The following is a 25030-nucleotide window of genomic DNA, read 5'->3' on the forward strand; positions in this document are numbered from 1 at the left end:
TGAAGGGACATACTAAAAAGAGTGTCACTGACTAGCCATTGGAATGCACATTTCTTAGCAGGATATAAAAAATCATAGATGGCTGTGTTGGACAAACTCTCAAAGGTTGCAGGAGGGTAATATCTTTTCTAGGACTAATGAAAAATGTCACAAATAGTGTGGCGTAGTGGTTAGAGCATTGGGCTGGGACATGGGAGACCCACTTGGCCATGGAGCTCACTGGGTGACATTCGGCCAGTCACTGTCTCTCAGCATGACCTACCTCACAGAGTTGTTGTGAGGAAAAAAGGAGAAGGAGAACCGTGAATGCCACCTTGAGCTCCTTGGAGAAAAAGTGGGATATATATGTAATTATAAATGAATAAAATAAGGAGGGGTTCAGACAACCCTACTCCCTAGAAGGGTTCAAAATGTGCCTAAGGGAATTGCAGGGCTGTGGGGGCTTGCCTGACCTGCCCCCACTGACGTGTGCGCCAGGCAAGCGCCCTATGCCTGCACTAATGGATGCATAGAGTGCTCCTCCACTTAAGGTAGGAGTGGGGAGCCTCTGCCCCCAAATGTTTGCTTGACTACAACTCCCATCAACCCTAGCAAGGTTGGGCAATGACCAGGGATGATGGGAGTTCAGCAACATCTGGAGGTCCATAGGTTCCCCACACCTCCGAACAGAGGTGCCATCCCACTGTGGCTCGGGGATTCCGGCTCTTTCGGGGCGCTCTTCCCATTCGCGACAGGCCGGAGCGGATCGAGCGGCGGTGCCTGAGTTCTCTCGCCCGCCATCCAGGCCCCGCGCTGTTTTTGCAAGGAGACTAGAGCAAAACTGCAGGCAGGTCGTTCCGGCGCGCCGGCTAGCTGGTTCGGCGTGGGGGGTGGGCATTGCTACTATGAAGCCTTGCGGAGCAGCCGCGATCACGACGGCCTGGCTGGGCGGGGAGCGGCTGGAGAAAGGCACTTCGCTTGGCGCCCTGGGGTAGCAGCCCCATCCTTCCTTTGGCAAGCCGCCGCAGCCCAGCCCAGCCCCGCAGGCCATCGCCGGCCGCTTCCTTGAGGTTGGGAGCCGGCATCCCTGACGTAGCCCTTCCCCATTGGTCCCTGGAGGCAGCACATGCTCAGGATATCTATATAAGGACGTCCCCGGCCTCCCCCTTTTCTGCCGCTCTCTCTCTCTCTCTCGGGTCGTCAAACGGGACAGCTCCATCGTACGTGCGGCGCAATGGCCAACCTAGACGCTTTTTGTGGCAGATGGCGCTTGGTCTCTAGCGAAGGCTTTGAGGAGTATATGAAGGCACTGGGTAAGGAGGGGAAAATGCATTGAGAGGGGAAAAGAAGAAGAATGGAAGGGAAGCCCGCTAAAAGGATGATGACATTCTGGGACAGAAGAGCAGGCGAACAAAAGATTCCTCTTTCCCATTGGTAAAACTTGGGAGAAGACAAAACCGGCTTGCGGGGACCGGCAGATCGCGGGATCTAAAAAGAAATAGGATCCGTGAATGGTTTGGGCAAATCGTGTCGCGAGAGCAGTAGGACTGGGGGGGGGGTTTGCACCCAAGATGCCCTCTGCAATCTCGTGATTCACGTGGTCGTAGTCGTTCTGAATGCAGTGGCTTGGCGCATCTGTAAATAAGTGTAGGCTTGCAGCCAGAAGCTTTTTACACACCCCTCCAAACCCCTACTTAAATAGTGGCATTGTCTTTAAAGTGTCTGCTTTGGATTAAATGAATTGCTGATCACAAGTATGATTTAGAAGAGTCTCTGCCCTCTGTCTCGTGTGGGTGTGGGTGTGGAGGGTACGGTGTCTGCACAATGCCTATTTTGCACTATTCTCTTGGATTCTGTGAATTGCCGTGCATTTCTCATATTCTCTTGTGCTGGAATAGACACAGCTCTCCTTGTCTCTACTACGTGCGCAGGCGATGTGTCTGACTATTAGGAGGAGAGGATTATGAAGAGGAAATAGGTATTAATTCACTTTTCCTCTCCTGGAAGCGCACGTCTGCCTCTGTTAGCTCTTGTGGGAAGATGGGATTAGGAGCTTTTGTGTCTCATTGTCTTAGCTCCGGAGCGACTGAATGCTCTGTCCAAGGTCTGCGGAGGCTTGGGCTTGCTTGTGTAACGCGCACACAAATGGATATTGTTTCAAACATGTTTTTGAGCTGCTGGATTTAAAAAACAAAAACAGACCATCTGCGTAAAACAGCATGTGAAAAGCGTGGGGTGGGAGAGAGAATTGGAGGGAAGAGGGAGGGAAGTGGTCGAGAGAGGGAGATTTCTCATATGAGCAGACTTGCACTTTCCCTAGGATTTCATCTGAATCAGAAAGAAGGGCAGATGATAGACACCTTCTGAACACCTGTAACACAGCTACACTTCTTACTGCATTTAGATGCTGCTGTTGCACTTACTATAACAGAATATGTGGATTTAACTCAGTTTCATTTAAGCTTCTACTCTTTTTTTTTTTGATGAGCCAGTCATTCTTGCAATGATTTTGTATCGTTTTACAATATTTTATATTGTGCACTGCCTTGATGAGTGGGTGGTATATAAATACGTTTATAAATAAATAATCTAAATATTTGGCTTTGGCTTTCTTGCAGCACGGAGTGGAAAAAATGCCAGGATGAGCAAATTTCCTGCAACCGTGCATAGGAGGATAAAATTTAGCATAGTGGTATCATATTTATTATTATTTTTCCAGACAAATGGAATGGTTCATTAACCTAATTAGGGATGAATAGTATCCAATTGCATTGATAGATCTGCCAAGTAATCATGTTTTTAGGGCCTCAGCTCAGACTGAAACTGGAAAGAATAACAGATTTCTGAATTAACACCCAGCTGTTACATTAGAACTTTTCTTCTTTCTGTCCTTGTGGATTAATTTCACTAACATGCAATCCAAATTCAGTGATGGTTATGGAATAGAACTGTGTATACTCCGTGCTGAAACTCAGTGCCAGTAGCCAAGATTTTGCAGAACAAGCAGAATTCTGTGATCCATTTAAATCATGCAAATAAAATAAGTTACGTATAAAATTATTTTGCTTCTTTGCTTGGGCAGCAGCAAAGGGCTACAAACAGTGCTGAAATCCCATTCCTAACAAGCATGTTTTTTAATCCTTAAGTACTAGAATGTTGTTTTTTGAAGATGGGAATGGAGTTGCTCAAGATGCTGACTCATGCAAATGCGATCGAAAATATCCCTAGCCCTGCCACTGAGTGACAGAAAAAACTGAGAAAATGTCTAGCTGAAGTACATTGTTGCCTGTCTGGAGCTACAAAAATGAGAGTGAAAGGGAGGGAATTGTCAAGCATTGCTGTGCTGCAATTTTCTTGGCAGGCCTGAACTAGTTCCACACTTTCCCACATTTCACACACTCATTCTTTCATACATGAGGCTCACTTAGTTCCTGTGCCCAATAAATGGAGACAATAAAGAGGTTAGTCCAATATGGACTCAGATTGGCATAGGGTTGTCATGCATCACACTGAACGTTGTGTGTGGGGGTGGTGGTGGTGGAAGATAAATTTCCCATCTTTTTGATCCTTCAGGAGCAAACCAGGAAATACTACACTTGATCTTAGCCAAAAGGCCAGGAAATAAACCAGGAAATAAAGAAACCCCCTTAGATATACTAGTGGAACCTGGGACAATTAAATGTGTGTGTGTGAATCTGCTGAATCCCTTGATTTCTCATTGCTTGATTACTCAGATCTTGAAGGTTCATTGGCTTTTGAAAAGCATTGTGTACTGAGCTGCCATGAAACCTTTCTATGATGTCATCACTCAAGGTTGCATCCATCAAGTGATGAATAAGGACGTGTGAAGCAGCCTTTATTTTCCTTGCAGCAAAAATTTGAGAGTTGCAGTATCAGAGCAGGAAATCTGTTATTTATTGGAAATATTTATAATCCAGCCTTCATTCTATATAGATACTAGCTACAGAACGTGAACTGAGTCATAAAAATGCACAACATTATTCTAGATAAGGGCCAAGTTTGTCTCAAGAGAGCAGAAATTTGGGCTCTGCAGTTAGGTTATCCATTAAGAGAATGCACATTGTTCTGCTTAGTGGCCATATATTCTTCAAACTCCTGTTGATTTTTTTTTAATTGTTCCTGCTGATTTCAGTTGAGTTTGACCACAGTGGGGATGGGGAACCCATGCCCTCCAGATGTTGCTGGACTGCAACTCCCATCTTCCCTGACTATCCCTGCTGGCTGGGACTGATGGGAGTTGAAGTCCAACAACATCTGGAGAACCACAGCTTCCCCACCAGTGGACTAAAGGGATCACAGTGGTCAATCCGTATTTTTTTTAATTTAATTTTTTACCTCTCTCCTTAAAGGCTTGGGAAGATAAGTGATATTAAATTGTTTTTATTATGTATTTTAAACTGTTGTAACCCACCCTGGGACCTTAGGATGAAGGGTGGGATGATGATGATGAAGATAATAAATATTGGGAAAAATGTTTTGACCTTTCTGCAAAGCAGAGAATACTTTTATTTTGCCTATATGGATTAATTTCAGTTTCTCAAGGCTAATATAAGATCACAGAATTAATTGCATCTGGGGCAGAAATTGTTTTGTGATATGCTGAGGTGTTACAAAAGACCTGTTGGTCCTGTAGAGCAGAATGAAATGGATGTAGCTTTGATGAGCATCTGATTAACTAGAGGTGATGTAACAGCTCACTGATTCACTGGATTTCTCCTTCCCACACTTGATAATTTAAAAAGTATGACTGCATAGTGACTCTGCTTTCCTGAACCTATCTGACCGGTCTTTAACTTCCCTTTCTGCAGGTGTGGGCATAGCCATGAGGAAGATGGGGAACATGGCCAAGCCAGATGTTGTCGTCACCAAGGTTGGAGATACATTGCATGTAAAAACAGAAAGCACATTCAAAACGTCAGAAATCAGTTTCAAATTGGGTGAGAAATTTGATGAAGACACGATAGATGGCCGAAAAACTCAGGTAAATCAAACAATCGTTCACCAAGAATGTGACAAGCAGGTTTAAAAGGATCTGTCCATACCCACGTTTGTGACTGTGAACAGACAAGGCTTGTTTGCATGTTACACTAAACACTGGTAAAAGCTGTCTCTACACATGTACACGTGTTTGTGTGAAAAGTGTATGCTTGTTGATTTGCACAGCTCAGCTACTGTGTACAGAGGTGCACATATTGTACTCTTGTTGAATGTTAAATGTGAATAACTGTTCAAGTGTGCAGAGTGTACCCCTGCTTTACAAACTTGTGCCTCACTGGCTGTGATTCCTCAGGTCTGCTATATGTCAAGCCACGATCTGTGGTCTTCATCCAAGAATAATCAAGTGTACAGACTGAATGCACATGACACAGCAAACTTGTGGAAGCTAAGCAGACCTGGGTCTAGTCAGTGCCTGGATGGGAGACTGCCCAGGAACCTCATCTAGGCACTTCTGAGTTCTAGTGAAGAAAGGCAGAATATATATGTACAAAATTAATACAAAATTGGATATGATATTGGTAGTCTTCTCATTGTGTCATCACTAGTTAGAGTATTCCTTTGCTGCAGTACCTGACCTGTGTTAAATAATCCCAATGGTATGCTGGACATAATGCTAAACCATGATTTAGCATCATGTGCTTTTGTCTCTCTCAATCCCTATTCCCTGTCCTCTTCTGGTGCAGCTGTGAGGTTGGAAGCTTCTGCTCTACCTTAAACATATTTAGCATGTCATAAAACCTTTAATTCTGGTTAATCTCAGCTATGGTTAGTTGAAATTTGCCAGCTTCATAAACTATGGGTTGTTTTAGCTAACCATAGCTAAGATTAGCTGCATTTTGTCTGGGTTCAGATGCTTGCTAAACAATCTGAAACAAGCAAAAGTTTCCAAACTCTTCTTGCAACTGTACTGGAAGAGGGAGTATGTGAGCCTAAAGGCTTACTGTGACTCAGTCTTGTAATTTAGCATTGCTTCCAAATCAGCCCAATATGCCTCAGCTGTTTTAACAGCACAAAGCAGTTGTTGAAGTATTGTTAATAGCAAATGTCTGTGCATTATACTCACCGAACAGCTTGATATTCAATTAAACAATACTTGTAAGCCAGCATAGTTTTCAATAACTTCCTAAAACCTAGCTGGTTTTTGTTAATCCTTCAATCTTAAGAGAACAGTATGACTCTGTAGTATGGTGGTCCCATTTTGTAAACTCTGGCAACAAAAGAACACCTGCTGTGCGGTGGAATTGTGGCATCTGATTCATATTTATATCTACACCAGGGGTGTAGTCATCCGGGGTCTTAGACCCCTTACTTTTGGGGGCACAGGGTCCCTATGTCTCCAGCATCTTTGAGTCAATCTGCATGAAAGGGAAGTGTGTTAGCCACAGAGAAGAGTCTTCCAACATGCTTCCTTGTCCTTTCCTACTGATTGGAGCCGATCAGAGTGAGAGGAGGTGAGTCAGCCACTGAGAAGACTCATCTCAGTAGCTAACACTCATACTTATTGGCTCCTAGGGATGTCTGTTGTTATGGGAGAAGGCATTAACAAGGATCTCCTTCTCAGCACAGCAGTAAAAAATGGGGAGGGGGTGTGGTTGTGACAATCACAAAGAGACTCTGCACTTCTGAATTTTCCACTACATTTCTAATCTGCATCTCAGAACACTCAGGTCAAAGACCCTGCCAGAATGATTCAGCGGATTTTTCTCGGGAGTGCTATATCTGTGGTTAATGCTAAAGAGCTCTCCCTTCCAGGGCTTATGATGCTTGTCAAGCTGGTGATCCCTGTAAGAGGCTTCCTCACCAAACAGGCACAACCAGCTCCTGCAGCCATGTGCATGAGATGCCAAGTTGCGTAATTTCTCACAGGTGTTGAATCTTGCTTGTGCATGGGAATTCCACAGATTACAGTAATAGGAGCAAAATCCCATGCAAAGAACATAGAAGAATACTGGCTATTTTTGCCAGGACCTTTCCCTCATCTCCAATTATAGTAGTTCCCAGACTGGTTCTAGACCTCCCTTTATGGAAGTGCTAGATCCAAGGAATTCCAAAAGACACAGTCTGAACTGCCTTTGGCACCCCACACAGCTCTTTAACATATGCAAATGGTTAAAAGGGGGAGAAAAAAGAGGGGCAGAAAGATTCCTCAGATGAAGCCACGGGACATCAACGTATTGTGATGCCCAACGGTGTCTTTTCCATTAGGCAATGGAAGGCAGGTGGCAGATTTGGGAGTTATTAAGGGTGACAGAATAGGAAACGTAGGCCTCATGATCATGTTGTGAGAAGTCTCACTACAAGGACTGCATGAGCAAGTGGACTCCCAGAGAGGCTTGTAGTTGCTTTGTTCCTTCCCAGTCTTTTTTACTTCCAGGCTAACCATGAGTGGTACTCAAGACTTTGTGTGGGAGAAAAATGACTGGGGAGAAGGAAAGTGGCTGCGAGTTCCTCTCCAGGAGCATCATATTTATGCAGTCCTAGTAAGCCTTAGTTTGGCATACTGTGTTGTGTAAACCAGGCCATTATGCAAGCCAGTCCGGCTCATGGACTAGTCTGACTCATGAACTCAACTGGGAAGCTTTATTGAAATGATTAGAAGTTGTGCAAGCATTTCATTTTAATGATTGTTAATGTTGGGCATCATTTTCATTTTCCACCTTGAGTACAAAAATGTTTTGGACTCATCCTGATCCTTTTTGGCCACTTCCAGCTAAAAAGCATCCAATAGAATTGGGGAGGCATGTCTCATTTTCCATCTTCCACTGACCTTTTAGCATCCTAAAAGTTTTCAATGTGCTTTTAAAAAAATTGTCTGAACGATTAACCATGTAAGTTTTGGTTCTCGGGGACTTTGTGCAGGTGTCTATGTTTCTGTTAGCTGTTTGTCGTTCTTGCCTTCATGGGGAAAATAATTGGTCAGCCAGTGGGATATGGATTTCCTGGCTTAGGACAGTGCTTCAGCTCTATGGAGAATTTCTGTTGAGGAATTTGGATTGGGTGGAGGCAGCTGGAGAAGGCCATATTATTAATTTTTAAAAAGTAGAGGTATAAAGTGGGAGAGAACTAGGGTTCTTGGAAATGCTTAATTTGGAATGTGTGTACATAATATTTGAATTCTGTTTCCTTTGTTTTGGTAAGACACTTTCCACACTTTCCACTTTCCACCGCTCTATACGTGAAAGAAGGCATTGAATCCAGCAAGCTCAAAACCCCAAAAGAGGCAGACTCCTCCACAGAATCGTTGTGGGTGGTGATACCGTGCCCCAAGAGGGACTTAATACTGGGAACGATCTATCGTCCCCCTGATCAAAATGCTCAGGGAGACCTTGAGATGAGATATGAAATTGAGGAAGCATCCAAACTAGGAAATGTGGTAGTAATGGGTGACTTCAACTACCCGGACATAGACTGGCTGCATATGTGTTCCAGTCATGACAAAGAAGCAAAGTTTCTAGATATTGTAAATGACTATTCCCTAGATCAGTTGGTCATGGAACCGACCAGAGGGACGGCAACCCTGGACTTAATCCTCAGTGGGGACCGGGACCTGGTGCGAGATGTAAGTGTTGTTGAACCGATTGGGAGCAGTGACCACAGTGCTATTAAATTAAACATACATGTAACTGGCCAATTGCCAAGAAAATCCAACACGGTCACATTTGACTTCAAAAGAGGAAACTTCACAAAAATGAGGGGATTGGTAAAAAGAAAGCTGAAAAACAAAGTCCAGAGGGTCACATCACTCGAAAATGCTTGGAAGTTGTTTAAAAACACTCTATTAGAAGCTCAACTGGAGTGCATACCGCAGATCAGAAAAGGTACCGCCAGGGCCAAGAAGATGCCAGCATGTTTAACGAGCAAAGTCAAGGAAGCTCTTAGAGGCAAAAAGTCTTCCTTCAGAAAATGGAAGTCTTGTCCGAATGAAGAAAATAAAAAAGAACACAAACTCTGGCAAAAGAAATGCAAGAAGACAATAAGGGATGCTAAAAAAGAATTTGAGGAGCACATTGCTAAGAACATAAAAACCAACAACAAAAAATTCTATAAATACATTCAAAGCAGGAGACCATCTAGGGAGACAATTGGACCCTTGGATGATAAGGGAGTCAAAGGTGTACTAAAGAACAATAAGGAGATTGCAGAGAAGCTAAATGAATTCTTTGCATCTGTCTTCACAGTGGAAGATATAGGGCAGATCCCTGAACCTGAACTAACATTTGCAGGAAGGGATTCTGAGGAACTAAGACAAATAGTGATAACAAGAGAGGAAGTTCTAGGCTTAATGGACAATATAAAAACTGACAAATCACCGGGCCCGGATGGCATCCACCCGAGAGTTCTCAAAGAACTCAAAGGTGAAATTGCTGATCTGCTAACTAAAATATGTAACTTGTCCCTCGGGTCCTCCTCCGTGCCTGAGGACTGGAAAGTGGCAAATGTAACGCCAATCTTCAAAAAGGGATCCAGAGGGGATCCCGGAAATTACAGGCCAGTTAGCTTAACTTCTGTCCCTGGAAAACTGGTAGAAAGTATTATTAAAGCTAGATTAACTAAGCACATAGAAGAACAAGCCTTGCTGAAGCAGAGCCAGCATGGCTTCTGCAAGGGAAAGTCCTGTCTCAGTAACCTATTAGAATTCTTTGAGAGTGTCAACAAGCATATAGATAGAGGTGATCCAGTGGACATAGTGTACTTAGACTTTCAAAAAGCATTTGACAAGGTACCTCACCAAAGGCTTCTGAGGAAGCTTAGCAGTCATGGAATAAGAGGAGAGGTCCTCTTGTGGATAAGGAATTGGTTAAGAAGCAGAAAGCAGAGAGTAGGAATAAACGGACAGTTCTCCCAATGGAGGGCTGTAGAAAGTGGAGTCCCTCAGGGATCGGTATTGGGACCTGTACTTTTCAACTTGTTCATTAATGACCTAGAATTAGGAGTGAGCAGTGAAGTGGCCAAGTTTGCTGACGACACTAAATTGTTCAGGGTTGTTAAAACAAAAAGGGATTGCGAAGAGCTCCAAAAAGACCTCTCCAACCTGAGTGAATGGGCGGAAAAATGGCAAATGCAATTCAATATAAACAAGTGTAAAATTATGCATATTGGAGCAAAAAATCTTCATTTCACATATACGCTCATGGGGTCTGAACTGGCGGTGACCGACCAGGAGAGAGACCTCGGGGTTGTAGTGGACAGCACGATGAAAATGTCGACCCAGTGTGCGGCAGCTGTGAAAAAGGCAAATTCCATGCTAGCAATAATTAGGAAAGGTATTGAAAATAAAACAGCCGATATCATAATGCCGTTGTATAAATCTATGGTGCGGCCGCATTTGGAATACTGTGTGCAGTTCTGGTCGCCTCATCTCAAAAAGGATATTATAGAGTTGGAAAAGGTTCAGAAGAGGGCAACCAGAATGATCAAGGGGATGGAGCGACTCCCTTACGAGGAAAGGTTGCAGCATTTGGGGCTTTTTAGTTTAGAGAAAAGGCGGGTCAGAGGAGACATGATAGAAGTGTATAAAATTATGCATGGCATTGAGAGGGTGGATAGAGAAAGGTTCTTCTCCCTCTCTCATAATACTAGAACTCGTGGACATTCAAAGAAGCTGAATGTTGGAAGATTCAGGACAGACAAAAGGAAGTACTTCTTTACTCAGCGCATAGTTAAACTATGGAATTTGCTCCCACAAGATGCAGTAATGGCCACCAGCTTGGATGGCTTTAAAAGAAGATTAGACAAATTCATGGAGGACAGGGCTATCAATGGCTACTAGCCGTGATGGCTGTGCTCTGCCACCCTAGTCAGAGGCAGCATGCTTCTGAAAACCAGTTGCCGGAAGCCTCAGGAGGGGAGAGTGTTCTTGCACTCGGGTCCTGCTTGCGGGCTTCCCCCAGGCACCTGGTTGGCCACTGTGAGAACAGGATGCTGGACTAGATGGGCCACTGGCCTGATCCAGCAGGCTCTTCTTATGTTCTTATGTTCTTATGTTCACATCCAATTAAAAATCTGGGAAACCTGGAACATGTTAATTTTTTCTTTAGCAGATAGGCTGATGCTGCATGTAATCAGATTATCCATGTATGTGCATGCTCTCTGCAGTAGTTTACTGGGGAAAATGGTAGTCTCTGTTCACTTTCTATGAATAAGGGAAGTTTGGGGCAGGTCTTTTTCTGTTAACATTTGCACGAGTAAGAGTTCACTCCTTATGTTAGGGCCAAACTAGATGTGACACCCTTCATGCAGTTACCAGTTGCATTAATGACTTTAAAAAAATGAATTACAGACACAGGTGGTTGATTCTAGATTGGGACCTTGGCACAGGGGCTTTAAGTCTCTCTGTGGTCCTGATCTGGATTGATTTGCATGGGGGGGGGAAGCATGCATTGGAGGGGGGTGAAGGGTTAAAGCTTCCCTACCAAGGTCCCAATCCATGCCTTTTCTTTTGAAAAGCTATTCGTGCAATTGTAATTCTAATTGCATTCATTCTAATTGCATGAATGGCATCACATCTAGTTTGACCCTTAGTTATGCACACCAGTGCAAAATCAGAAGCATGGGAACTATAATCTCATTCTTGTGGGCCTTGGGACAGAGCAATGTTGAAATCAATACATTAAGAAGCTATCCTAAGTACCAGATTTCTGTATTTCTTTACAGACCCTTATCACTTTAGATGAAGATAACGTATTGCACCAGCATCAACAGTGGGATGGCAAAGAGACCACGATAACAAGAAAGATAGTAGATGGAAAACTGGTTGTGGTAAGTGGAATCTTCCCCTGAGTTCCTTGACAAATTTGTTCACAAAGCTGGAATGCAACAAACTTCAGGCATAATAGGTATCAATCTGCATCGCTTTATTCTCCCGTGATCTAGAGTTAAAGAAAGAGAGACTGATGAATTAACCTTTGTTTTGCAGGAATGTGTCATGAATGGTGCCAAATGTACTCGCGTCTACCAGAAAGCATGAAGATACTGGCTTCCATTTCATGTTGGGAGCCTATCGATGCGCAGCTTAGTTCCAGGAACAAAGCGAGTCTGCACTCCATATTTATCATCTCTTTTCCCTCTCCCTGTCCCAGATTTTGTAAGCATCTTGGAGGAATCAGTACTGTATACTATTAAATTTCAGCCCCTGAATGTAACCATTGAGAAAGATTAAATTTGAAAATTTCAAGTATTTTTATGTATTTTTGTTTTGGTGTTATTCCACTCACTATTAAAAATAAATCTCAAAGTAATTCACAACATAAAACAATACATAAAAACCATCTCAAAAAGTGTAAGTATCAGAAGGTCAAGGAACACAGAACTGTAGAATCCAGTGTCAATGACCAGGAAACAATCAAGCAAAGAAGTGTGTTTTCAATAAATGTCAAAAGCACATTACTGTTGATGTTTCCGGATAATGGAGGAGGCTGTTCCAGACAGTAGGCGGTGTCACAGAGAAGACCTATTGCCATAGAATATTATAGGGATATTGTAACTGTATTATCATTAGAGTTTTCCCCAGTCGCATTGAAGAAGTTCTAGAAAACTCCAGTTAGATAAGTTGTAGAAAGAAGTGATTAGTTGCTAGATACAATGAGTTCTGTATAAGCACAATGGCCCCATCTCCATTATACATTTAAAGCAAGATCATACTGCTTTAAACTGTCATAGCTTTCCCCAAAGAATCCTTGGAAATATAGTTTATTAAGGGTGCTGAGAGTTGTTAGGAGACCCTTATTCTCTTCTCAGAGCTACAATACCCAGAGTATCTTAACAATCAATCCATCTTCCCAGGGAACTCTGGAACTGTAACCTTGTGAGGGAAATAGGGTCTCCTAACAACTCTCAGAATCCTTAATAAACTACAGTTCCCAGGATTCTTTTGGGGAATTCATGACAATTTAAAGTAGTATGATCCTGCTTTAAAAGTATAGTGCAGAGCAGATGGGACTATATATAGCATGATCTAAGCACGTTTTCCATGAACTCAGTGTGACTTACTTCTATGACACACTTGAGTAAGTCTGTTTAGACTTGCAATCTTAAAGGCAAATAGCATGGCACTGATACAGTGCCCAACTTAAACAAGATCTTCTAGATCAGTGGTGGGGAGCCTTCAATCCTGCAGATGTTGGACTATAACTTCCATAATCCCTGGCCATTGGCCATGCTAGCTGGGCTGATGGGAGTTGTAGTCCAACACCACCTGCAGGGGTGCAGGTTCCACATTCCTGTTATAGACTATAGAAGGTTTTCTTAGTTACTAGTCAATATACAGGTATCTCTATACTATGGGTATAATTTACCAAGCTCATTTATCATGTAGTCATTTTTGCCTTATGTGTGTCTGTGTGTGGAGAAAAAAACAGCCTCTAAATGGTAAGCTATGACTGAAAGAGCTGTATGTATATTTTGACACCTTCCCTGATCTGGTGCCTCCAAATGTTTTAGACTTTAACTCCCATTAGCCCCAGCTAGCTTGACCAATGGTAAGGGACGATGTAGTCCATCAACATTTGAAGGGTGCCAGATTGGAGAAGACTGGCTTAAGTGAAGTACACTTTTGTCACCCTTCCTATTAGACCATGGCTTTTATGGTCTTCAGAGTTCCAAGGTGGATTCCAATGAAATTTCCTTCATGGTTGCATCACTCCCACAGCCATGCTAATAAGTCCTCCTGCTGAGGATGTGGGATTGGTTTTTTTTGTTTTTGTTTTGGGAAACACATGGTTCCTATGAAATGCTATTGATGGAGTGTATATGTAGGTAGGGCTCATCTACATGACGGTTTACTGTGTGTTTGGTGCTACTCGCATCTCCTTTAAATTTGCATGTTTCACATGATGTTATCGGCAAACAGAAGCTATCACACAGTTTCCCCCGTGTAAATCCATACTAACCCAATCCGCTAATAATATGAAAAGTGGAGAAAAAAAGCCTCCACTTGATTTCTCCAGTGCTTGCAGATGCTTTGCTCTGATGCTTTTAGGTGGGTGTGTCAATTGTTCCCCTCCCCATGCCCACTATCTCCTCCTCCTTACATTTTATTTCCTGTGGGCTGGCAAGCGACTTCCAGTTGCTCTCCTCCATTCTGCTGGCCTTTTTCTATGTTGCTGCAAATGGTCCCTTTATTTTCTTTTTCCCCTAACTTGTGCGCAAAAGCAATAACACTGCTCAAACAAAGATTTGTGTTTCAGCTGTATCCTACTAGCCATAGGCAGGGAAAACACAGATATTCACACTTTTGGGGTTTTTTTTAAAGGGACTTACTGCAGCTGGCAGAACAGACTCAGCATGCTTAGTCACCTAGCAACCAGGGGGAGTGGAAATGTATAATTAGAGGGCAGGGGCACAAGGAAACAGCAAGACTAATCTTTCCCAGAGGAATGCCTACTTGTGTGAATGGCAAAAAATGATTGGCAGCTACCATTGAGCAGGAACTGCAGACGGTGCAAATTAATAACAAAGGTAAATGCAGTGTATTTGCTATGAAGAAATGCTCCCCTGTAGATGAGCCCCCAGTCCCAGGTTTCTTGAGCCCCTTACTTGCCTCTCTCTTCTTGCCCTTCCTATAGCATCAGCCCTGTCCTATTTCACTCTACACCTACTGCCTGTGTGCAAAAGAAGCATTATGTACCAAGGTGTTCCATCTGGGTTCTGTTGTAAAAGATGCAAGAGACAACATACTCTCTATAAGGCTGTGTTCAGTTTGCCTAGATTCCCTACTCCATTGGTGTGGAAGCTCACCCATGGGCTGGTCATTCTAGAATGAAGTTTGAAGGGATAACATATAGCTCACAAGTTTTATATTGCCACTCTGGTGGCATAATACACCCTGGACTCCTTTTAGGAGGAAGGGTGGGGTATAAATTAAATAATTAAATAAATATGTGTTGCATGGGAGGTTTAAGTCCTAGCAAAGTAGATCACAACAATGTGAAACACTCAGACTAAAAACCTTGCTATGGTTTTTTAATTAAAATTAAAAATCTGTCCCCAAATGGAGTATTTATTACTATTCTTAATACTCCCAGGGCCATATGGTATTATCAGATAATGTGGTCCTTGCCGAGTGTTTTGTATGTATTTGTCATAACTGAGACACTCTTGGTCTCCATAGCTAAATGAAGTATTAGTGCCTGATGTTGAAGGTTTTTTTAATTCTGACATTGAACAAGGTATCCAGTTATATTTAGTACTTTAGATAAGCTGGTTCAACAAGTTTAAAGAAATACTGGGTGTGATCCCATGAGTATATGGAAGGAGAAGAGAGTGCAAGATGGATGGGAGTTCCTTAAAAATGAAATTTGCATAGTACCTAACAGAGCCTCATTGGAATGTCTCTTACTTCCTCCCACATTCCATCTTGAGACTGTGACAAGATGCAGGCTTGATGACTTCCCTATTAGCCCATTTTCCCTTCTGTCCGCCCCCAGCCTACAACCCTGCTTTGTTTACCATCTAGTTTGATGTAGAGTTCTGGAGATCTCAAAAGATTTCATGCTATTTTGTGACACATTTTCCAAATACGGATTTTGGAATCGTTCTTATGAGCCAATAAAAGCTAACTTAGATATTGAACTCATAATTACAAACCATTCCACTGCAGATGAAAAATGGGAGGCATTTAACGAAACCAGGGTGGCAACATAAAGGAGCTTTCGGCCAAAAAGTGGTATATAAATAAACTATAAACTTACTTTCTGAGCTCAGATTTAAAAGGAACACATATTGGAAAAGGAAGGAGGGGCTTCCAAGGCTGTGTACAAATGAATAGCTTGTAAGGAGGTTAGGAGGGCTAATGCTCAGAATGAGCTTAGGCTTGTGAGAGATTTTATTTATTTAATTTATTTATTACATTTATATACCATCCCATAGCCGAAGCTCTCTGGGCAGTTTACAGCAGATGTTAAAAAGGGGGGTATATCTAGTGTTCTTGCTCCTCGGAGTAGGAGACCCAATGAAAATAATGAACATGACTAACATTCCATTGCTTTCAGTGGATGTACTCTTAGGTTTTTTTGGAGGGGGAAGCTGTGTTTGAATCCAGAAGAACAAAGTTGTTGCTGACGACACTAAATTGTTCAGGGTTGTTAAAACAAAAAGGGATTGCGAAGAGCTCCAAAAAGACCTCTCCAAACTGAGTGAATGGGCGGAAAAATGGCAAATGCAATTCAATATAAACAAGTGTAAAATTATGCATATTGGAGCAAAAAATCTGAATTTCACATATACGCTCATGGGGTCTGAACTGGCGGTGACTGACCAGGAGAGAGACCTCGGGGTTGTAGTGGACAGCACGATGAAAATGTCGACCCAGTGTGCGGCAGCTGTGAAAAAGGCAAATTCCATGCTAGCGATAATTAGGAAAGGTATTGAAAATAAAGCAGCCGATATCATAATGCCGTTGTATAAATCTATGGTGCAGCCGCATTTGGAATACTGTGTACAGTTCTGGTCGCCTCATCTCAAAAAGGATATTATAAAGTTGGAAAAGGTTCAGAAGAGGGCAACCAGAATGATCAAGGGGATGGAGCGACTCCCTTACGAGGAAAGGTTGCAGCATTTGGGGCTTTTTAGTTTAGAGAAAAGGCGGGTCAGAGGAGACATGATAGAAGTGTATAAAATTATGCATGGCATTGAGAAAGTGGATAGAGAAAAGTTCTTCTCCCTCTCTCATAATACTAGAACTCGTGGACATTCAAAGAAGCTGAATGTTGGAAGATTCAGGACAGACAAAAGGAAGTACTTCTTTACTCAGCGCATAGTTAAACTATGGAATTTGCTCCCACAAGATGCAGTAATGGCCACTAGCTTGGATGGCTTTAAAAGAAGATTAGACAAATTCATGGAGGACAGGGCTATCAATGGCTACTAGCCATGATGGCTGTGCTCTGCCACCCTAGTCAGAGGCAGCATGCTTCTGAAAACCAGTTGCCGGAAGCCTCAGGAGGGGAGAGTGTTCTTGCACTTGGGTCCTGCTTGTGGGCTTCCCCCAGGCACCTGGTTGGCCACTGTGAGAACAGGATGCTGGACTAGATGGGCCACTGGCCTGATCCAGCAGGCTCTTCTTGTGTTCTTACGTTCTTATGTTCTTAAAGTTGGTTGATCCTCTGAAAGGTGAAGATGAAGAGGTGGAAGGTGGAATTGATCAAACCTGGCAAAAACATATCAAATGGTGCAGGGGAAAAGTTGCAGTCCAAGGTGAGTAAAGAGGTGTTGCAGGATTAGGGATGGGTGAATCTGCCCATTTTGGTTTCTCTCCATTTCTCATTTTTCTATTCTCCCAATCACAACATTTCCATATCTGTTTGCGGTGTTTTCCCCACAAAAGTCCTCATTAAAAAAATCATCTTGTGCAAATTTCTCCTAATATACACGTTTTGGTATGCAGTGTTGCCTATCTACACATTTTTGCAAAGCAATTTCCCCTAATATAACTCATTTTTATTTGCTATTTTCACTAATAAATTAATGTATATGCACACTTTACCCTAGTATATGTATTTTTGTACACATTACTTGGCTGGAGAACTGCACTGCAAAATTTGGAGAAGTGTGAACGATAGCTGTGTTTCAGTTTGAATATTTTTTTGGAAAAAGTGAATTAGGTAGGTTCACCTGTAAATGCAAACTGAAACCTGCCCCCCCATCCTTACACTGGAAAACATAGCCTCTCTAAATGATTGCAAGTGTTAAGGAACTGACTAATCCAATCCTAGCACACTAAAGGAATTTGCAGTTATTATCTTGCTTTGTTTTAAACTGTTTTTAATAATGTATTTTATATTGTTGTGACCTGCCCTGGGACCTACTGTTGTTGTTGTTGTTGTTATCTTAAAGACTGTAATTTTTGCAAATTCTTGGAGAACAAGTGAAATGCTGCAAGACTTGAGGCAATGGAAATGGACTGCCTTCAAGTAGATCCCAAATTATGGCTACCCTATGAACAGGCTTTTCATGGTAAGTGGTATTCACAGAAGGGGTTTACCATTGCCTCCCTTTGAGGCTTGTGCCACAGCTGCACAAGCCAACCCCTTCCTTGTCTGCAATGGCCAGCTGGGGGGCAACTGGGCTCCTTGGGACTCTGCAGCTTGCCCACAGCTGCACAGGTGGCAGGGCAGGTAACCCGTGAGCCACTCACTGTGGGGTGATCTTTAGCTGGCCCTTGACACCCTGGAGACACTAGTGGGGATTTGAACTCAGAGACTCTGGATTCCCATCCAGGCTCCCCTCCCCACTGTGCTATACCGGGCAAATATTAACTCCAACTTCAACGGGGGAGAAAAAAGGATTCAGGCAACTACCAGCCTATCAGCTTTACATCAACCTCTGAAAAGGTTCTAAAACTGATCATTAAGCAGTTAGTCTATGTGCATTGGTGAGGGGGGAATGCTGTGATCATAGATAAGTTACACCAGATTAACCTTATCTCCCTTTTTAAAAATAGTTACTAGCCTGGTAGCAGGGCCGGATTAAGCTGAGCTGGGCCCCTAGGCTGATTAGTGTTTGGAGCCCCCTTCTCCCTACCTTTCTGCTTTTTTTGCGGCTGTGCGCAGTGTGCACGCAGGTTTGCCATCAATCAAGATGGGAGCTGAGGTTTCCCTAAGGGGCTGAAGCCTCTGCCGCCATCTTGGTTGATGGCAGCAATGCGCGCGTGTAGCACACGTGTGCCATCAACCAAGATGGCGGCAGAGGCTTCAGCCCCTTAGGGAAACCTCAGCCACCATCGTGATTGATGGCAAACCACAAAAAACAGTGGAGAAAAAGGTAAGTGAAGTGGGAGGATGGCGGGCGGTTCGGAAGCTCTTGTCCCGCGATAATTTTTTTTAGCTTATGCATGGGCCCCCAAGAGCTCCGGGCCCCTAGGCTTCAGCCTACTAAGCCTAATGGATAATCCGGCCCTGCCTGGTAGATCAGGGGAATGCTGTGGATGTAATATATCTAGATTTTAGCAAGATTTCCAACAAAGTCCTCTATGATATTCTTGCTGGCAAGCTGATAAAATTGTGGACTCTCCCAACCTTTGGGTCCCCAGATGTTGTTGGACTACAATTCCCATCAGCCCCAGCCAGCATGGCCAATGGTTGGGAATTGTTGTCCAGCAACATCTGGGGACCCAAAGGTTGGGAAAGGCTGGACTAGATGATGCTAATGTTAGGAGAATTTGTAGCTAGTTGATGGGTCATATTCAAGGACTGCTAAACAATGGCTCCTCTACAACCTGGAGAGAAATGCCAAGTGGGGTGCCACAAGGGCTCTGTCCTGGGCCCAGAGTTGTTTAGCATCCTTATAAATTACTTGGAAGAAGGAGTCGAGGGGATGTTCATCAAATTTGTGGATGACACCAACCTGGACAGGGTAGCTGATACCTTAGTGCACAGGTTGCCAACTATTCTGGGTCCACCAGCACATTTGAAAGCACACACACTCTCCTTCTCTGTGTGTGTGTTTCTTTGGCACCTTGAGGGGGGGAGGCTGGGAGGAGAAACACGCAGATGCTGGGGGGATGAAAGCAAATGCAGACCCCTCCCCTCTGAAAGGAGAGGGAACAGTGATGCACTGTTTTGACTCACTGACACCCTCATAAAAAAACCATGTGTGTGTGTGTACAAGCAAAACACAGTTCCCGAGAAAGGAGGAAAAGAGAACACACATGCTCTCTCTGTCCCCACCCCATATTCATCACTTCTTTTCTCCATTGGGTTGTTTCTCCTCTCTGCTCCTTCCCTTTTTCTAAACGATTTTCCAACTAGAGTTGGAAAAAGGGAGTGGGAATGAGTGAACACTCTTCCCACTTCTCATAACTCTCTGCAGTTGTGCAGGTAGAGCTTCCCTCCCCACTTCCAAAGAGAAGGCAAAGTGTAACTCCTGGGAAAGGGAGCAGTGATGGTGGGATGGGCTGCAGATAGGACTGGGGGAGATTTTAATGAACACCATTGATCCAGGATGATCATGTTAGAATGCAGAACCAAACCAAAACTAACAATGGATTTCAACAGAGATAAATGTAAAGTTTTGAATGTTGGTAGGAAGAATCAGATGACCAAACACAACAGGATTGGTGACTCCTAGCTTGACAGCAGTACAAAGGATCTAGGAGCAACTGCTGGAATTACTGGACCTTTCTTAGCACCATTTCTCCTGATGGGTGTTGATCAGATGCAGAAGGCCAAATGATGGGACTCTCCACACATGGTTGCATTGTTCACATACCTAGCTTTATGGAATAGGGAATCAGTTGCCACAGGCTGGATATTGATTAGTGTGTTAAAGGTGCTTCAAACAACCAGAAAGGTTAATTTGTAAGTATTGGAGTATGGTACGTATTGCAGCAAAATGCAGAAGTGAGTAATCTGGTAAGGCTGATAGCTGAAAGGATGAGGCAACTTTACTTTTTCATTATTACTGGGAAATATAGCCCTTCTGAACACAGACATACATGTGGCCATTATGGAGTCATGAGGCTAGCACTCACATACACTATCTCTGACTAGGTAGAAAAAAGGAAGGAAGGAAGCAAGACTGAGAAAAACAAACAAGTTGTTACTAAAGAATGAATCCTTGAGATAAGAATAGGTTGCCTTTCTGTCTATCCCACCCCGATTGGTTCAGGTTACTTGTTACAAGTGTTGGTGCTTTACTCCTAACAGCAAGACCGTTTTAACCAAGCCAGTTGGAAACTGCTGATCTCAAAGGCCACTCAGGGCTGATGAGTGAAGTGGATTGTTTAGCTTACTTTCAGCATATATCAATGGATTCCAGTTGTCTTGATTTATCTGTAAAGTTTCATTTATCTCTTCAGAAAGAGTTACTCTTGAAACCTCTAGGGAATAAAACAACTTTTGCGTCTACACAGCTGTTGTCTTGCATTCTACCTTCCTCTCCCTTCCCCAAGACTGGTCTAGATCAGTGGTTCCCAAACTTTTTCCCCACCGACCATTTGAAAATTGCCAGGGGTCTTGGCACACCACGTAATTATTTTTTCTGCCTCTTGTAGCATCTGTAGTGCACTGTACTCGATGCTGTATGATTTTTAATTGTATTTTTATTGCTTCTTTTATTTCTTATATTGTATTTTATTGTATTACAATTTGAATTCCATACAGTTCTATAGAATTCAGTTTGTAAGTGTTCTTCACAGACATGCTGCGGACCAACAAAATGAAGCTTGCACACCGCTGGTGATCCACGAACGACAGTTTGGGAACCCCTGGTCTAGATAGAGTTCCATTCCATGCTTCTGTACATTTTTAACATCTTGGTTTAGAATTGTGCATCGGTGATTACATGATTGCTTCTCTGCCCTGAAATTAATGCCTGAGATTTCTGGCATATCAAAGCTTCTGTTTCATGTGCGTGAATAATTTGCAACAGATGTAGATGATCAGCCAATGTTATGGTTTTTATCCTGTTAATTTAGAAAGGAGAGATTCAGGCTGCAATCCTGTGCAGTTACCTGGGACAAAGTCCCAATGAATTCTGCAAGGCTTATTTATTTATTCATCATTTATTTTATTTTAAAAACACATATGCTGCTTTTCATTTCTAAATTTATAAATCTCAAAGCAGTTCAGACTTTGCACAAATAAATAACAGCAGCTAAAATATCCCAATAATCATATAATTCCAACAGCAAAAAAGAACTCCCTGGGTTCTATTCAATGTAGTGCTGAGGAGAATAGGTGCCAGGGAGGCTGTTTTGATGTACACAATTGTTCCTGAAAGTGGGAATTAGGAAGGTTTGCCTGTAAATGCAAACTGAATCAAATTTCTCCCCCATCCTAAACTATGAACATGGCAAATATCTTCCTGCTTCACAGGAACTGTTAGAAAGACCAAAGCAAAGAAGCTGGAGCAAAAAGAAATACTAGTTTCCTCACCAAATGATAGGGCAAGTCTAGGGTCAACACCTTCCCCACACATTTTTGCACTAGTCTCAGTGGGGAAATTTAACATAAGCAGCATAGTCCTTATCATGATATGTCAACCCAAAGCATTGTAGTATTTCAGTGCAGTCCTTTTCCTGAGTGTGCGCCTTGTTGGAGTGCTGGCGCATAGAAAAACAACAGCTTGGAAAAATGGTCCTGTGAACATGGAAGCTGAGCCTGATAATCTAATTAGCACAGCATATTGTCCATTATACAGGCAAGACAATACCTGGGGTGGCTGAGGCAGATTATTAGGAAAAAAACATCAATACTGGAATTGGCATTCAGAACAATCCTAGCTTTGGTACAAAAGTAGCTAGGACTGGTTTATGCCAGAACCTTCCAGAACCTCCCAGGACCCTCCTGAATATGATAAATACTATGCAGGCTGAATGGGGAGGGTCTCTAGCTCAATGGTAGAACTACATGTTTTGCAAACAGAAGGTCTCAGGTTGTCCCTGGTATCCCCAGATAAGGCTAGGAAAGACCCGTCTGATACCTTGGAGAGCCATTGCTAGTCAGTGTAGATCAGAGATGGGGAAATGTGGATTTCCAGATGTCATTGGACCTCAACTCCCATCAGTCCCAGCCAGCATGCCCAATAGTCAGAAGTAATGGGACAACATCTGGAGGTCCACTGGTTCCCCATCCCTAGTGCGGATAGACAATATTGAGCTAGACCAATGGTCTAACTTGGATAAGACAGATTTCTAGGTTCCTATGAGTATTTTGCTGTGGTAGCTCCATTTGTTGTTTTGGCAATCCAGTCAGCAGACTCTCATAATCCACTGAGGGGAAGAGTACTCAGATATTATTTGCATAAATTATTTGCATAAATTCATTTATGGTTCTAAGACCCCGCAATGAACTAAATAGAGACCTGCTGAGTGTAATCCTGGCCTTATACCCACTGAAGCAGCCTCTTATTTTTACTGTTAGATCTGGCAGAGATCTTGACTAAACATGAAAAGAGATGATAGGACTTGCTTTGGCATCTGAGAAAAGTTAGGGGAGGGTGTTGCAGTTGAAAACATTTTATGAAGTTTATGGTAAAGAAGTAATATCACATCCCCTGTTTTACCAAAATGGACATTCAATTTACACAGCATGAGCCAATGGGTGTTCTTTACCGCCCACAACTCTTGTCTTTCCTTTTCCTTTTTTTGGCACTTAGTTGGGAGAACTCCTCGTTCCTTGTTCTAAATATTTACTTGTGCAGCGTCTATATATCATTTTTTTCTATTTTAAAAAGAAATACACAAAGTGGCACAATAGTTAAAAATAGATTGTCTTCTCGTCCATATTCCAGCCAGCATTTAATAATTTGGACACCTTCACTGAAAATGCAGACTTTGTTTATTTCAAGGTGGAACTGGTGACGCATTTCCACTGTGATGTTATTGTTAAGCTGAGATCTTCGGCTTGCTACAAGAATAGAACCCAGTGGTGGTGGCTGCCATTTCTTAAAATACTTATGGATGCTCGTTTGATATGCTAGCCAAGGAAAGGCTGCCAAGCCTAATAAATCACTCACCCTAGCACTCATTTCTTCCAGTAGTTTCTTTGCAGCATGTGACTCAAGCCTGTCTCCATTCACCTTTCTGGATTTGGGGCTTTGTTGTTACGCTGCACAAATTAACTTCTTTGGGTGGCTTAAGTTCTTGACGGCAAGGTGGCATTAATATTAGCTAGGCCCAGGGAAATGAATGTGAAACATATCTGTTACTTTTCAAGGACTGTCAAACTAAATGTGACAAGAGATGTCTTATTTCATTCTTCATTTGTGGATGAAGGTGCCGATTTGGTGTGTATTACCAAGACCTGGGTGGGTGAGCTTGGAGGAGCTGATCTAACCCAACTTTGCCCACCTGGATTCTCCCTGCAGCACCAGCACAGGCTGCAGGGATGGGGGGGAGGGGAGAGGAGTTGCTGTGGTCTACGGAACTTCCATCTCTGTCACCAGGAAACCACTCTGTCTTGGAGCTGACAGTGAGGGCCTGCACCTGGTGTTGGGCAGAGGAGACAGCAAACTAGGGTTGCTGCTGGTGTACCGTCCACCCTGCTGCCTGGCAGCTTCTCTGACCGAGCTGGTGGAGGTTGTCTCGGCTGTGGCATTGGAGCAGCCCAGAACAATAGTGCTGGGTGACTTCAATGTCCATGCTGAGGCTGCCTCTAGTGTTCCAGCTTGGGACTTCATGGCCTCCATGACGACCATGGGGCTGTTTCAAGTTGTTACTGGCCCAACACATAGGGCAGGGCACACCCTCGACTTGGTTTTTGCTCCAGATGAGGGAAGGGGTGGTCTGGAGATAGGGGCTGGTGGATGTCACCCCATTGTCATGGTCAGATCACTTCCTGGTGAAGTTTAGACTTATGGCTCCGATCCTTCCCTGCAGGGGGGGTGGACAAATTAAGATGGTCCACCCCTGGAGACGAATGGAATCCACAGGATTCCTGAATGCCCTGGGGGAATTCCCAGTAGATAGAGCAGGTGACCCTGTTGAAGCCCTTGTCATGTTGTGGAACAGCAAGGCATGTCGGGCTCTTGACACGGTTGCCCCCGAGCGCCCTCTCTGGCACTGTGGAGCCCAGCTTGCACCTTGGTACACCAATGAGGTAATGGCAATGAAACAGGCTGGACGACGGCTAGAGCACAAGTGGCAAAAGACATGCTGTGAGGCTGATAGGGCACGAGTAAAACATCATAACCATGCCTACTGTGTGGCGGTGAGGGTGGTGAAGAAGGCCCACTTCTCTGCCTCCATCGCATCCTCAAGTAGCCGTCCGGTGGAGCTTTTCTGTATTGTCAGGGGTCTGTTGACTCCAGGAAATGGAGTCTTAGACCCTTCAGAGGCCCACTGTGAATTGTTTGAAAGGCACTTTGAGGCTAAAGTTGCTCGCCTCCGTAGCAGTCTTGATGCCCCATCTACATATACTGTAGTCCCAAATGAGGTGTCCAGTGCAACGTCTGCTGCAATTTCTTGGGAACAGTTTCAGTTGATGCGGCCTGATGGCGTGGACATGGTGCTTGCGATGATGCGGTCAGCAACATGTCCTCTAGACTCTTGTCCTTTTTGGCTTATGAAAGCTTGTCGAGGGGGTCTGACTGAGAG

General features: G+C 43.4%; 1 protein-coding gene across 1 annotated transcript; it reads left to right on the forward strand.

Moving 5' to 3' along the window:
• The first annotated feature begins 1138 nt into the window (after nucleotides 1-1138).
• LOC133372946 (fatty acid-binding protein 5-like) lies at nucleotides 1139-12175 on the forward strand. The gene is made up of 4 exons (XM_061602211.1): nucleotides 1139-1292; nucleotides 4809-4981; nucleotides 11653-11757; nucleotides 11915-12175. Exons 1-4 carry the CDS (start codon nucleotides 1214-1216, stop codon nucleotides 11963-11965), a joined length of 408 nt encoding a protein of 135 aa, XP_061458195.1. The 5' UTR covers nucleotides 1139-1213; the 3' UTR covers nucleotides 11966-12175.
• Nucleotides 12176-25030: the final 12855 nt, after the last annotated feature.

Source organism: Rhineura floridana, chromosome 1, assembly GCF_030035675.1.
Source record: "Rhineura floridana isolate rRhiFlo1 chromosome 1, rRhiFlo1.hap2, whole genome shotgun sequence".
NCBI lineage: Eukaryota > Metazoa > Chordata > Lepidosauria > Squamata > Rhineuridae > Rhineura > Rhineura floridana.

Bases quoted from the DNA above. Each gene is read 5' to 3' on its own strand.
- LOC133372946 (XM_061602211.1), top strand. From the start codon at position 1,214: ATGGCCAACCTAGACGCTTTTTGTGGCAGATGGCGCTTGGTCTCTAGC. The intron at 1,293-4,808 runs GTAAGGAGGGGA...CCCTTTCTGCAG, and splicing joins GGAGTATATGAAGGCACTGG to GTGTGGGCATAGCCATGAGG. The intron at 11,758-11,914 runs GTAAGTGGAATC...TTTGTTTTGCAG, and splicing joins TAGATGGAAAACTGGTTGTG to GAATGTGTCATGAATGGTGC.